We start from the raw sequence: 15891 nt of genomic DNA on the forward strand, positions 1-15891 counted from the left end.
CCCTAACCTACTCGTCGTATAAGGACAAGAGTCATTTTGGATTAGGGCCTAATTTTACTTAGCCATTCTTAAAAGTCCCATCTTCAAGTAGAGTCATACTCTGAGGTACTGAGGTTAGGATTTCAACATGTGAAGGGGGTGCGCTCATAACAGGTGATTCTGAATGATGCTTGTACTCAAGTTAAAAATTATCCACCAATATCTGTTTCCTGGCTTTGATGTCATACTATTGCTATATAAGGCATCACCACTTGAGAAAAGCTGGATTAAGGGACTCTTTGTACTATTTTTGCAACTTCCTATAAGTCTATAATTCTTTCAAAATAAAAAAGGGTTTTAAATAGGAACAGGGTTTTAAAATTTAAAAAAAGGTTTTAAATTTTCTGTTGTTGGAGTAGGAATAGTGGTGAAGAAGAAGTAGGGTGATGATCTTTAGATTCATCAATGATCAAATTTTTGAGTCTCAGACTTAATATTTTGAAGTTAAAGTGCATTTATTCAACAACTAGTAACTGAGCTCTGGGTCTCATGCTGTTGAACACATTGAAGATTTGCTGCAAAGCAGTACAGCAGCCTCTCTCTGCAGAGAATCTCATGCACAGATTTGACACTTCTCTATGTGAAAATCAGGCTGTGCTTCTGGGAGGTTAAGTTGTAGGTAAATTTTCATTATCACTGTTGACTCCTAAATTATGTGGACCTTCTATAATTTTGATTCCACAATAGCATGATCTTCATGTTATATATTTCAACATTGATTTAATATGTCCCCCTTCCCCACCTCACTTTTTCACTTTCAAAACTAATATTATTTTTAAAAGAAATTGTTATTTTTTATGCCCAAATATCCTTCCATCTGAAATTCTGAAATATCATAAAGTACGCAAGTGATTTTGAGCAATTATGTTTCTGTTTCCCTCCTTCCCTCCCTCCCTTCCTCCCTCTCTCCTTTTTTTCCTCCCTCCTTTCCTACTGAAGATCAAACCCAGGCCTCATATATGCTCTGCACATACTCTTCCACTGATCTACTTTCCTAGCCCAATTCATCTTTCTTGAGGAAAAAAGAAACTCAATTCATACTGCAGTACAAATAACAGTAACATATCTTTTCTGCAGTTGGTTTGGATAAATTGGTGGTCAAGTCCTCTTGGGAACTTCAGAGACTAAGATGAAAAAGACAAACTGGATGATTTTACTTTAGGCTGGCCTATTTTCAGTTGTTATACAAATGAAGAAGTTCCTTCCCCTAAGTAAGATGACTACAAATCTTCTGAAACAGTTGACAATGCATTAGGATACTCTGAATGAATTAGTAATGTTAGTATTACTAAATATTTATTGTGTGTCAGAATAACTGAAATAATATAAGAATTCTCATTGTTTCTAAGTAGAAATGTACCTGTGACCACACTAGTGCTACTTGTGGAATGCATGCCTCCTTCCCAAGAAAGCAGTCCAGAGAAAGCAAAAGGAGGAGAGTTTTCTTACTGTGAATGTGAAAGGTGGTAGATAGGCAAGGTTGGCTATCATAGTAGAAAGAAAAAGCAGCATTTAAGTGAGTGAGGGGAAGCTGCCTAGTTCTTAACTTGTGAATCTTTTGAAAGCATTTGCCTTAGAGATAAACATCCAGAATTCTGTTCCATGATCTCCGTTAGAAAATACCTAGAATTGATTACTCAAAATTGGACTTTCCTATTCTTACTACCATAGAAGAAAGTAATTATGAATTAGTGTTATTTATATAAATACTTAAAGTTTCTTGAGCTTCTAGGTCTCTAATTTCTGATATTACTTGTATGGCAATTTGCCTGACTAGCATAGCTGTTAATTCAGAAACCAGAGGAGGGGTGATGGGGGATAAAGAAAAGATAAACAGACACACAGAGAAAAATGTGAAGCCAGGTGGGCAGGCAAACTCTGAGAGAATTTCACTGACCCAGAGCTAACTCAGCACGTTTATGATAAAGGTTTCATTATCAAAAGATTATTTCTGAGACAGTTTCAGCAAAGCAGGCAATCTGAAGGATGCAGAACTGGGGAAACATTAGGCTCATCTTGTTATCTTTTTCTATCCCTGGGAGTTGGTGCTCAAATTCAAGGTTCCTACTGATAGCTGCTGCATGCCTTTTCATGTAGCCTTTCCCCCTCCTCCCCCTCCCACCCCCCCCCCACCCCCGACCCTGCATCACCTTAGTAACTGGGCCATCTTGACCTGCACATTTAGACAGTTCCTAGCACAAAAGCAGCCATGAGAGGGTCAGACTAAGCTTCAAATCACTGCTCTCAATAGTGATTAAATTGTATAAGTAAAATTTTAACATGTATATATTAAATCTTATTATAAAATTTATTCTAGAGTGGGTGATCAAATTTCTTAATCCAACTTTATGAAAATAACATCATAATTGAGACACTGTAGTATATACAAATCTACTGAAAATACTTTTTAAAATAAAAGACAGATATTTATCACTTAACCATCATGTGTTTATTAAGTACCTACTATACTCCAGATAGAATATTTGCCTAAGAAATAAAGTGGAATGTCAAATTTTCTTGCGCTCAGAGTCACATAGTTTGAATGTGATTGTGCAGAATGACTTTATTATCTTATCAAGTATTTACCCTGTGGAATAATTATCAAATATTTTAGAAATAATTTTAATATGTTAGTAGTTTTACTTGAATTTAAGTTATATAGCATTTATCCAGCTCTCTTCCTATATTAAAGAAGATTCAATGATTAAAGAAGATTCAGCGATTCTCCTCATGCATTAGGCACATGGAAGGACCAAGCTCTGACTTTAAAACCAATGTAAAATTAGCCTACCTAGCATATAAATCCTTGATGAAAGGGACTCTATTATTCATCCTTGTATTCCCACTGTAACACCTAGCTGGATTTCCTGTTTGTTTCATCCTTGTGTCTATTTGATGAAAAATTAATGCTGAAGTTATTTTTTAAGGTTTTCATATACTTGAAAAGTAACATAATAATATTCTCCTTCTTTCCAGATTCTAAATATAACAAAAGCAAATAACCAAGAAAAGTAGCCACCCTGAAATAGGGTCTTACATTTTATCATTTTCTTAGAAACTGGTGCATATATAACAAAGCCAAGGGCATACATATTCTTCAAGCATCTGCAGTCGATCAAAGTTACTAAAATTGCATTCTTAAAAATAAAAATCTTGGAGCTTAAATTATGGGCTCTTTGTCACTGTTCATTTTGAATTTTTCATTTCCAAGCATGGAGGATAATTTTATTTCTCTTGAATTTATTTTAACTCCATACTGCTTATAACTAAATCATATACAACACATATTCAAGTATCTTTAGAGGTAAATTATAATTCACAAGTTCATAATAAAACACATGTCATTGCAAATATGAGGCAATAATTTCAGTAACTAGACAACAATGATGTCAAAACTGGGGAAATAAAATGCAATCTTGAGGCTAGAAGTAAGAAATAATTCTAAATCTTACACCAGTTCAAAATATTCATGCTCTTGAATGGTTCTACATTTTGTTGAGAAATTAGTAAGCTTGAATTTCGTTTAACTGAATCTCATTTTATTTTTTTGCATATTTCTGTAACGGAAATAACCAAATTTATTTGACATTTCCATTAAATAAAACTTTTAGAAATTTTGCAGCAATAGCAACACGAGCACAACTGTTTTAGTACTCAGGGACATTTCTATTCTCATGGAATTAAAATACATTTTCGATGTTTCAGTTATAAACAAGTAATAATTAAAATGCAGTTGATAGAAAAAAATTCTATAAGAATGGCTATTAAAAGAAAGAGGCAAATATCAGTTCAACCAGTTATCAAAGGCCTGCTATGAGCAGTGAGGATCTTGTTATCCATGCTCACAAGCATGGCCTTCTCAGACCCCCATGCTCCTGTGTATGTCTGTATGGCTCTCACAGTATTCTAACCATTATCAATGCCATCATCATGGTCACTTGTTCCCTTATATCCACTCTTCTATTCAGTTACACTTCAGCAAACCCAAGTGAATTAAATGGAAGTTAGATCACATCATTTTCCTTCTGAAGACCTTACAGAGGTCCCCCACACCAGCCAGAGTAAGTGACATACACTCAGTGTGACCTGGGAAGTGCCATGTTCTGTAACCTGCCATCACCCTTCTGATGTCATTTTAAAATGCTATTCATTACACATGCTGATCCATCTACATTGGCCACTACATCTGGGCCTTTGTGGATGCTGTTCCCTTTGCCCAGAAAACCCCTCAGTTGCTCCAATACCTTCCCCCCTCTTACATGCATCCTGTAGTGTCCTCTTACCTGGTAAGCCATGGCTGACACCTGTGAAAAATTATAGCTCCCTTCCCCTAATACTGCCTATGACTTTCTTGTTTTATTTTTTTCTTCTTATCTTTACCACATCTTAATAGCTAATATCCTGTATATTTTTATATCCTTTTTATTGTCTATCTCTCCTATTAATATAAGCTATCCGAGGGCAAAATTATTTCCTTCTGTATCCCCAATATTTAGAATAATATTTAGTACATAATAATCGTGAGTTAGGATGTGCCTAAAAATTAAAGAAATATATCTATTAAATAAATAGTGTGTGTATTTCTTCTCTTGCTACTATCCTTCTTCTTCAGTAGCTTTTTCCCTAAAGCTTTCTAGAGAAGGCTTCATGAGGACAAGGAACGTGATAATTATGCTCAACATTTTCTTTCCAATATACTATCTTTTATATGACAGTTGGTTAATAAAATGTATGGAATGAATTAGTGTTGTAATTCCCAGTGGAGGTCTTTTATAGGCATCTGACATATGCCATATTTTGATACTTAAAAAAAAAAAGAATTTACTTCAAACTCTTATCAATTCATCCTTGCCCCTTCTATGAGGCCCTAAGGGATCTTTCTTTAATAACTGACCTTGGATTCAGAAGAATACTTGCAGGGTGAGGAGAAGGAAGTGCTTCTGTAGTCAGCCAAAATTGTGCCTGTTGGAAAGAAATGGATACAACGGAAGGTTTGTAATGGGAAACCTTGAAGAGAGGTACATATCCTAGGCAGGAAAGGAAACAATGGAGAAAACATGAAGAAGATAATCCATGCACTTAATGAGTGGCAGTAAACATGTCTATGAAGTTTATGTTGAGACTGCAGTTTTATATTGTGTCTTAAGTATTACATTAAAAAAAGACATCCATCCCAAATAATAAATGTTGTGTAATCAAGCCTTCAGCCTTCTTAAAGGATTATGAAAATTCATAATTGTGAGATGCACAAAGTAACTCAGAATGTCAGTTTTAATAGCAGAGTATTAAAAACTTGGCATATGGAACGGGATACCAATTTACTTACTATTTGTATTCTTATGATTTACTTACTATTTAAGCATATGGTTTCTCATTTTAAAAATTAGGATTTCATAGTAATAATTACTCTATAAACTTTTGGTCAGAATTAAATGAAATAATAGAAATAAGTAAAAAATATTACAAAATGTTAAGCCCCCAAAATGTTAAGCACTATACAACTCTTATTTTCTCTGTTTTCTATTAGTTTATTTTGCAAACTATAGCCTATAATAAGATTTAAAATAATATTTGCACTTTACAAGAGAGGATGAGGGAAAAAATTAAACATTATAGATAAAATCATAAGAATGAAATAAACTATGAACAGCAAATATCAAGGGACAGAAGAATTAAGGTTTTACAAATGTTTTTGTTGTTTGAAATAAGGTTGTGAGGTCCCCCACACCAGCCAGAGTAAGCACCACACACTCAGTGTGACCTGGGAAGTCCTATGTTATGAGGAGAATTCTTAATATGGAGTTCTGTTTAACTGTTTTTATGGAATTATTAATTTTATGAGCTCAGTAACAAAAGCAAGATAATAAGAAAATTACACAAGTTTGATAAAATATTATGTGTAACTAGTCATTCAAAGCTATTTTCTTTCATACAATACTTTTTCCCGGATACACTACCACATAAGGCACTTAACACATAGTTTTATTAAGCTACCTCTCTTTGTCTTCAGGTAAGATTCAGTAACAATATATACACTGAAAAAATGTCATATCACTTCCCTCTTTTTGGAAGATAAGAGACAAACTCTTACAGCCTATGATATGGGTTGAAACTTTGCCAATCAATGACTCTTCTGTGAATCTAGACCATTTTTTCTCAGAATCTAGCAATAAGACAAGTTATATCTTGGACTCTGGTGACAGCATGTAGATCACTCGTACTTATTCTGCCAAAACCTGGTATTGAGCAGAGCCCCTGGGAGTCCTATGTAGCAATAAATGGGATGGAGGAGAAGGGAGATCAAGGACAGCTTTTAAAATTGACTTTTATTCTACTTAAAGTCGCACAGAATGGTATGACCCTGCTTGTAGACATCTCTCTGCGGCACAGTTCCAAGGAAATAAGTTCTATATTGATCCTTAACATTAGTATGGCTGTATTAAACGGAGTCCCTCCAATGTATTTCATAACAAATTGAACTTTAAAAAAAGATCTCATTTTATCTGTATTACTGCTTCATAAGAGCACATTCACTTTAATATGATTGTCTTGAGACAGGGTCATTTTGGAGGAAAGGGTGTTTTATATTCTTCCTTATTATTTCCTCTTTGATATGTCTAGTGGTTTTCTTAATGATAGCATAAGATACATTTATGATACATTTTCTAGAATATTCATTCTCAGGACTCTTAGGTATAGTATTTTCTATTTTCTTCTACTTGTTTTCTCCCTTCTTTTGTGATACTGTACATTCTACTGCTTCTTTTTCTTTTTTTGTTTGTTTGTTTTTGTTGTTGTTTTAGCGGTTTTGGGAATTGAACCCAGGGCCTTGTGCATGCTAGGCAAGCATTCCACATCTGAGCTTCATCAACAGCCCATCTCCTGCTTCTTTGACCTATTCCTGATATTCATTTCTCTTAGCTTAGAACTTACTCTTAGGCACCACACTAAAAGAAATGATCTTAAGTAATGCATGCTACTACATAACCCAGACTTAGTATATGTGGGTTAGTAGCTTTGGAAAGGCTCCTTGATGGTGTTGGCTTCTAAGCTAAGCCCAAAGTATAAATAGGAATTAACCCACTGAAGACAGGATAAGAATTCTGCAGCATGTACAAAGGTCTTGATGCAGGGAAAAGAAGCTACAGTTGGGGAACTACTGGCAATATTTTATGGTTTAAAAGTAGAGTGAAAAGATGAGGAAACATTGTAAATGAGCTGCAGAGATAAACTAAGGGCTCTGAACATGAAGAAAAAAAAAGTTCTTTTGTTTGAAAGAAAGACAGAAACCAATTAAGGATTTTAATCAAGAGAATAACATATTTTAATTTATACCCTAAGAAGTCTCTGGAAAAAAAGGTATGAATATGGTAATTTTAGAAACAAAAAGCACTAATTTCCATTTACATGTTGCCATTGTTGAATTTATTTTGGTGTGATACTGTAGTCTTCAAAAATCTGAAATGTGGGTCATTTAAGTAGAGTATAATGATACATGTATTAAATCTATGCTAAAAGGTGAATCTATTCAAAATTGGTATGTCTTGAGTCACTGCAAGCTAAAATCTTGTAGTAGTGAGCCATTTGTCCTTGTTAAGACAATAGGCTAGAGAAGCTCTTACCACATGTGCAACTGTGAAGTTTTTTCATAGTAAAAATTATTGCTGAAAAAATCCTTTTTCCTGTCAGTTATATTCTAATTAAAATATCTAGTTGAAGAAAGGCACATTCATTTTGAAACCATCCTTCTATACCTATATAATTCTCAAGAAGAGAAAGAACACAGTTGAAAAAAGTTTCTATTTTAAAAGTATTTTTCACGGTAGCTCACAGACTTTCCTGAACAAGTTAATTTGAGCATGAGATTATTGAGCTAATAGCAGATAACTGCTTGCTATGAATCTCCACTTTTATGGGATCAAACTAAAAAAAGAGAAAGAAAAGGACTAGTAATGCTTTCTTTAAAACAAAAACTACAGCTCATTATCAATGAAAAGATTATAGTCCCTGTCAAAAAATTAAGTTACTCAAAATGGTCCCTTCAAAAATGATAATGAGAACTGGCATTACTTAAAGTAAAGGAGGCTGAGAAAAACACTTGGATTTCACTTTTAACTATTGCCTTACTCTTCCCCTAAGTAGTATAAAATCAAAAAGAATTTTTCTGTCACCTTGAAAAATTGGCCTCAAATGTCCTTATATCCCAGTAGTGACACCTTTCAGATTTATTTTTTAAAGCTAATTACTTGATAGTGTCAAATATTTCATTTTCAAATCATTAAATATTCATACTTTTACATCATGTCTTGGAAACATCTCATTGATTTTATATGTGAATAATATGTTGTATGATGTTTTATTGTTTATCACCTTAAGAATCAATTTCACTTAATATTTTACAAAAAATGTCAAATTTTCTATTTGAATTATATCAAATGCTTAAGGACAATCATTTTATTTTATGAATCCTAAGCTTTTATTTTGCAAAAACATTGAAATAAGAGTATTATCACTTTTCTCCAGTATTGCTTTCATCAGCAAAATAGTTAATAGGCTCCTGTATTCCTTCATTGATGGTGGTGGGCCAGTGTAGACAATGGTGATGGAAAGAGAGAGGGAGAGAGAACATTCAAGCAGAGGAATGAGTCACAAACAACAAGCCTTGGCGATGTAGGGTATTTAGTATATGTGGAAGAAGAGGGAAAAAAGATACTCTGCCTTCTTTATGAACTTGGAGCAGATAAGGATGTGCACATTACCATTCACACAAAAAAAAAATGAATGTAGAGAAAAAGGAAAGTTGAGAGTAGAGGAAGAAAAGACAGAGAAGCAAGAAGACAAAAAAATCTTTAAGAAATGCTATAATTTAATAATTAAATGTTCAGAAATTGATATGTTCTCCCCCTGCTGTGTCTATCTTGCTTCTTAGAAATTTTAAATACCCCAAAGGCATTGAGATGATACTGTGACCTCCTCTGGGGCAGCAGAGAGTTAAAGTCCTTTAACACATGTGCACTTGTCTTTTTCTAAGTAGACAATGAATGACAAACAGCTGGAGGCTCATCACAGGGCTCCCCACAGCTCCTTAAACCCAAGTTATCTAGAATCTGGCTAGAGCCAGTGCCCCTGAAGTTTATTGCCAACAAGTGATGTTAAGAATAATTTTGAATCTAATAGTAAGGAATTCAGTGTATGTATATGGAAAGACTAATGTTCTCATACATTCTCATAATTAGAATACGAATATATTTTTCCCAAATGATGATTCTTTAAAGTGAACATTCTTTTAGTATTGTTAGGAGATCCCTAAAATCTGGGCGGGGGACCTAACTACTTTTATCTGTAACTTGAAATATGTTTTCCCATTAAAAAGAAAAAGAAAATTTATTAAAAAGTAATTTAAGGACATAACTACCTGGGAGCTACTTATACTTTACATTAGTAAATGTCAAGTTTTAAAACTTTGTTAAGGTGAGTCAGTGCTGAGAGTGTCAAGGTAGATCACTAAGCTACTCTAATGTGTATTAAGGAAATTGTACTGAAATTGCTCTGTATTTTTTAGCTTGTGACCATGTGTCCGTCCCCTCCTTTTTTTTTTTTTTTTTGTTTTTTGCTTCTCTCTTACTTGCTGCATATTTAGAAATTCATGTTATACCTAATATGAATAGAGTATTTTATAGAACTCTTTTTTTAATACCAAGTTTGAAAAACTTAATAAGAGGGCTTAAAGTTTTAATCCCCTAATTGTCACTAAGGCTGAGAGCATAAGAAGCTTAATACTGCAATTTTGTTTTCTGTGATTAGAACTGAGAAGACCCACAAAAAGGCCTTTTTGGCAGTGGTCAAATAGCTGTGTTGCCAGTCAAGTGTCACTCTGATACCTTGGTATTGGCTTATTTTTGCCATGTTTACTTTTTTTCAATTCAGTTTTTCTTCTGTGATAGAGTATGCATAACCATTTTAAGTGGACAGTTTAGTGGCGTTAAGTACATTCATATTAGTCTGCAACCATCAACACCATCTCTCTCCACTTTTTTATCTTTCACAACTGAAATTCACATTAAACACTCTGTCTCCCACCCTCAAGCCCCCTAACTCCAGTTTGCAGCAACTACAGTCTACTCTCTGTATCTACGAATATTTGTCCTCTTTTGGCTGGCTTATTTCACTTGGCGTGATGTAATGAAGTTTCATCCGTATAGAAGCATGTGCCAGCATTTCCATCCTTTCTTTTTAAACATTCCAGAATTTTAATTTATAAAAAATAACTGGTCAATTAATACTCATTGAAATTCAAATCAAGACCATATTGAGATACTGTTTGATACTATTCAATTGGGAATAATTAGAAATGCTGATGGAATTTGATCATTATATATTATATACATGTATTGAAATGCCATACTGTATGTTATAAATATGTACAGTTTTTATGTGATAAAAGTATGTATACATATAAGATTGAACAAAGTGTGGGAATGGATATAAATACAATCTTTATATACTGATGGGGGTAGGAGGTCCTGTAAAAGGGTACAATCACTTGGGAAAACATTTTTTTTTTTGCCATGTTTAAAGTGAAAATAAAGTTGAGGGTTTCTAGAGCCTTAAAACTCTGTACTGTCACATAAAAATGGTTTCTGAAGTATGAAGGCTATTTGAGGTCCGACTGTGAACAAGCAATATAGGTGTTACCTTTCAAATTTATTTCAGGAATCTCTACTACAGGACCTCTGGGCATTGGAAGCACCACCACAAGTACCACCCTTCGGACTACAACTTGGAGCCTAGGAAAGAGTACCACCCCATCAGTGTCAGGAAGAAGGAACCGGAGCACCAGCACCCCGTCTCCAGCTGTGGAGGTTCTTGATGACATAACCACACACATACCATCAGCATCCTCCCAGGTCCCAGCTTTGGAAGAGAGCTGTGAGGCTGTGGAAGCTCGAGAAATCATGTGGTTTAAGACCCGTCAAGGACAAATAGCAAAGCAGCCATGCCCTGCAGGAACTATAGGTAAGTCTGTCCTAGAGAACCAAAAGTTAACAATATTTTTGTACTTTAACTTGAATTCCTAGAGTTCTTTTATATTCGCACCCCCACCCTCTGTCTTTGGTTACTACATATTTTGCTACTTCATATTCGGTTGAATTCTGAACTCAGCTAAATTACAATTTAAAGCAATGTATTGTCAAGAGTTTGAAAATGCACTCTGCAGAGTTCACAGGTGAGAATTGGGTAGGAATACCTGTTAGATCAGTAGTGTTCAGTGTGGGTCTTGGAGTCAAATTACAGTTAAGCTGCAGATGTTCCTGCTACTTCAGGGAGGTATCTTTTCTGTGCAGGGCTGAAGAGGGAATCCCTGATGGCTGGGTTTCCGCATGCTTGTCTCCAGTGGTGAAATACTGGTTGCAGAAAATGAGATCCAGGACATCTATATTAGAAGATCAGTGAGCTGACATAGCATTTAACAAAAGAAATTTTCACCTGTTATTATAGTTGTCCCCTAGTGGTCAAAGGCTCTTAAGATTGTCAGGAACCATGCTGGCAGGAGCCACCTCCCACTAACCCACATTCCTGAGAGGGCAATCCCACACTGTGGTCTCTAGGCAACAGTGAAGAACTAAATAGCTCTTTACCTGTTTTATTACTAACATATTTATCATATTTCCAAACTGTAATTCTGTTATTATTTACTATATTTAATAAAGAAATATGCTGATTTTTTTATTGTTACATACATTTTGGATCTTTATAAATTGTTACTTGACACATTTTTAAAAATTTGCATTATTTCCTAAAATATACAAATATTTACACAATAGATTTTGCAAACCTACCCTTCTTAAAGACTGTGTCTGGTATCAGATTTGGTTTCTTTAAGGAAGAAGTTTTTTATTAGAAAGTTCCAACATGATATATCATTCCAAATTCCGTGGTATATGAAATGGTGGGAAAACCAATGAGTATCTTGGTTTTTATAGAAGTGATATATTTTAACAAAGCACTTAATTATTCAATAATCTTTTTTTTCTTTTATGAAAAGGAGGGTGTATATTTATTTCTAAAGTTTCCTGTATATTGAAATCAGTAAGCCATTCAATCCCTCCTTCTTTCTCAGTTCTCAGCCTCAGTTCCTTCATCACTAAAAGAGAAATAACAACAGACTCCATACTTGAAATATTTGTCCTGAAGATTAGTGAAACACTTTATTTGAAAGCACTTTGCAGTACAGAAATATGCCATTATTGTTCTGTGAAAATTAGAGAAGAGGTTTAAAGAAAATCTTCTGAAGGCAGTGCAGAAATAAAGGTTACTGTCAGTGAACATCTAACTTAGTATATGCTCCTCCGTCCACTCTGTAATTCCTTGTTCTAGGCCCTCACAGCTTCTTACTTGAATTACACCAATAGCTTTCTCACAACATCCCCATCACTTCCTCAGATTCATCCTCCATTCTGATGCCAGATTTATCTCTGTAACACCAACATCTGCTCATTTCTCTCCTCTCCTTAGTGGTCTTCTTTGATTTTCAGCACCCACACATGATAGACAAGGGACTTTGCGATCTGACTTTGCCTCCCTTTCCAGCTCCATTTGTCCAGTAGACTCCAGTTCCAAAAATTTGGAGTCTCCAAAAGACAGCGTATATTTCCTCCACTTGGAATCTCCTTTCCCACCTGTTTTCCTGAAAGACCTGTACACGGATTCCTTTGAGACTCTTCTATCCTGACTCAAGCAAGAAGGTCCACGTTACAGAAGTACCACATCGATTGAATTCAGGAAATTCTTCCCAAACCCTGCACAGTTGCAGCAAGTTTTTAAAAATAACAAAATGTTTTTGTTGTACAGTATTTTTCCAATGCCAACTCTTTGCCAGGCACCGTATCTGGAGTTTAATAGACATATCTCAATTTAATTATCTCACTTTTACTTTCATTTATATTTAAGCATAGCAAGGATGTGGAGTCATTCTAAGAAAAAATGGTTTAAGTATTCGAAACAGACATATTTCTCTCATTATTATAGGTGTATCAACTTACCTATGCCTTGCTCCTGATGGAATTTGGGATCCCCAAGGACCAGATCTCAGCAACTGTTCTTCTCCTTGGGTCAATCATATAACACAGAAGGTAAATCGTGTGACTAATAAGGAAGGCTTTGCTAAATCTATATCCTCTGTTGCTGATTGTTAACTGTTGAAAACAAAACAGTCAGGAGTTTTGTTTTGTTTTTTTAAATCAATGTAGGAAAACTCTCTGTTTGCAAATGTAAAGCCATAAGGTCAAAGACAACATATTAATTATAAAATAAATAGAAATAATAGCAGAAATGAAAAAGAAACACTCTCTATTTTTTAATTTCAGATTTAAAGACAACCCCCATTATACTAATGGCTAATTTTATAATTTGATGTTTTTAAAGTGGGAATCCTTGAATTTCTTCTAAGCCTGATGGTATTACTTATAATAATTTTATTATTAATAAAATTTCTATGGTATTGTGAACTACAGATGTAAAAGTCTAAGAGACATTAGGTCTCAAACAAACAAAAGCTTCTAGCATATATGCATTTGGATTTTTCCTGTGGAAATGATAATTAAGATAAAAAAAAAAGTTTACCTTTGGAATTTAAGCCACTTGATAAATGTTCTCTAACTAATCTTTTATCAGTGCTAAAAGTATATACATGTGTGACAGAATCTTGCAGACTCAAATTTTCAGGGCCTATTTAGTTGCAATATGTTGAACATTTTTATTATTAATGCACTGTGGGGCTTTGAATTGATTTCATTACAAACAGAGACCAGATGTGCATTTATGCCAAAAGGGCTGTGAGATGGATCCTTATTATAGCAATTTATGTGGATTTATGCACTCCTAAAATGGAGAGTCCTTCTATGGCACATTAGCTATGCTGAGGAATTTCTGAAAGAGATTTTTCCTGAGAAATATTACAAATGATGGCCTTACTAAAAGCATGCCTGTGCCATTTGCTCTTTTCTCTATTTGTTTTTAACCAGGCTTATCCTCAATAATATACTGTATAACAATCCATAAATATCTACCCAGTAGATCATTTAGCAGATGAACCATAACTATCTATTTACCCTAAATCATGGAAGAACAGTGGCTATATTGACTCTAGTTACCCTCTTACATATGCATCTCCATACTTGTTGCTATTCATAATGATGCTTCTCCAATTTCAGCACTATTCCTGCCATAGTTTTTATGTCCTTTGATTTCATTACAATGTAGCTCAGACCCCAGGGCAAATAACTCTTGCTGGATATATCAGATTAAGAGATCAGTAGCATATCTTTTTACATTAGCAACTTTTAAAAAATATTCCCTAGCTCCTTAGCCCACGGGTTAATATAAATTCAATAATAATTCACCTACAAAGCTAAGTGTTTTCATGATAATTTCTGAATGTGGTTGGACTATTTCATTGCAGAAATTACTGGATGACTTGAACTGATAATGATATTTAATTCCTTTCTTTCCTCTGCAGCCCTGCTAATCTTAGGACAAAAGAGATAATTCCTTTCAAAGACCAGACAGCTGTTGGCCATTTGATTTATGGATGAGATGTTTTTGTTTTGTTACATGGCCTGTACTTTCAGAGCATTTCTTTTTAATTCTAATGAATCTATAAGATTATATTATATTGTATTGTAATTATATTAAAATTAAATAATTTAAGGAGCTGAAATTTATAATAATTCCTTAAATGTGTAAACTCTAAGAGGAGGCTTTTGAGTGCTCTGAATTAGCGTTTAACTCACCCAGGGTCTGCCCAAGTATATCTGAGGTTTTAGCTGGTTCTGCTTCCTCTTGACTTCACACCCTTCACCACAGTGGTTAAGCTGTACAGAGATTACGATGGCCTTCACATCACCATGTTCACTTACCTAGGTAGTCTCTCCTCACTCTGTCCACCCTTACCTAGTTGTGTCTCTCATGCCTCCAGATATTTCCACGACTCACTGAACTTAAATGATGGTTGAACAGATTTCTTAACCACAAAACAACAGCACTTTTAAATATTAGCATTGTAAACCTCCAAGAAAGGATAATCCATGCATATTGTCCATCGAGTTATTCATTAGCTTTTTCCTCCCTAAACATCCTCCACATAAATCATTCCATTCCTCATCTCTTTGCACATCCCAACACCAAGGTCCCAACAATAAACAGATGGACCTTTCCATGAGGGTGTGTTTACAGTGGCACTTGGGCAGTGAAGACAGACTGCAAGGGCCTGAGCTGCAACCCAGAGCTAGTAATAGAGCAAGAGCTGTTCCCAACCTTAAGGCCTTGTAGATAAATAGATTAGAAATTGGAAGCAGAATGCCTTTGAGAAGCTACCACTCTCTTTCCATTCAACCACCCCACTGGCCAGAACCACTGGAAGCCACAACTGAGGGGCTTGCTTAATGAATTCTGTTTAAGTCCACCTCCTAGGGTGGAGAGCAGGCTGGAAGAGGGTGGAACAGGACCCTGAACTGGCAGAGGAAAGTTGCTGCCCAACACAGTGCTGAGCTTTTCTCTACTCCCTTCTTTAACTTTCTTTCTGTATTAGTCAGCTTTTTTGCTGCTGTGACTAAAAGACCTGACAAGAACAATTTTGGAGGAGGAAAAGTTTATTTAGGGGCTTATGATTTCAGAGGTCTCAGTCCATAGATGGTTAACTCCATTGCTTGGGGCTTGAGGTGAGGCTGTACATCAGAAGAATATGGTGGAGGGAGCAGCTCACATGATGTCCAGAAGGCAGAGAAAGACTCTACTCTTCAGACAAAATACATACCCCAAAGGCATGCATCCAGGGACCCACCTCCTCCAACC

At 35.1% G+C, this 15891-nt stretch overlaps 1 protein-coding gene across 7 annotated transcripts in view; it reads left to right on the plus strand.

Annotated features, from left to right (window-relative positions):
• The window catches only part of Adgrl3 (adhesion G protein-coupled receptor L3), a 759373-nt gene that overhangs the window by 588323 nt on the left and 155159 nt on the right, over positions 1 to 15891 (plus strand). For 5 of the 7 annotated variants that reach the window (XM_071614317.1, XM_027947334.2, XM_071614313.1 and 2 more), the window contains 2 exons: positions 10753 to 11055; positions 13069 to 13172. In XM_071614317.1, coding sequence (XP_071470418.1) covers positions 10753 to 11055; positions 13069 to 13172 — 407 coding nt within the window. The remainder of the gene's footprint in view (positions 1 to 10752; positions 11056 to 13068; positions 13173 to 15891) is intronic. The other 2 variants (XM_071614312.1, XM_071614314.1) reach the window with 1 other exon arrangement.

The sequence above is a fragment of the Marmota flaviventris genome, chromosome 7, assembly GCF_047511675.1.
Source record: "Marmota flaviventris isolate mMarFla1 chromosome 7, mMarFla1.hap1, whole genome shotgun sequence".
NCBI classification, from domain to species: Eukaryota; Metazoa; Chordata; class Mammalia; order Rodentia; family Sciuridae; genus Marmota; species Marmota flaviventris.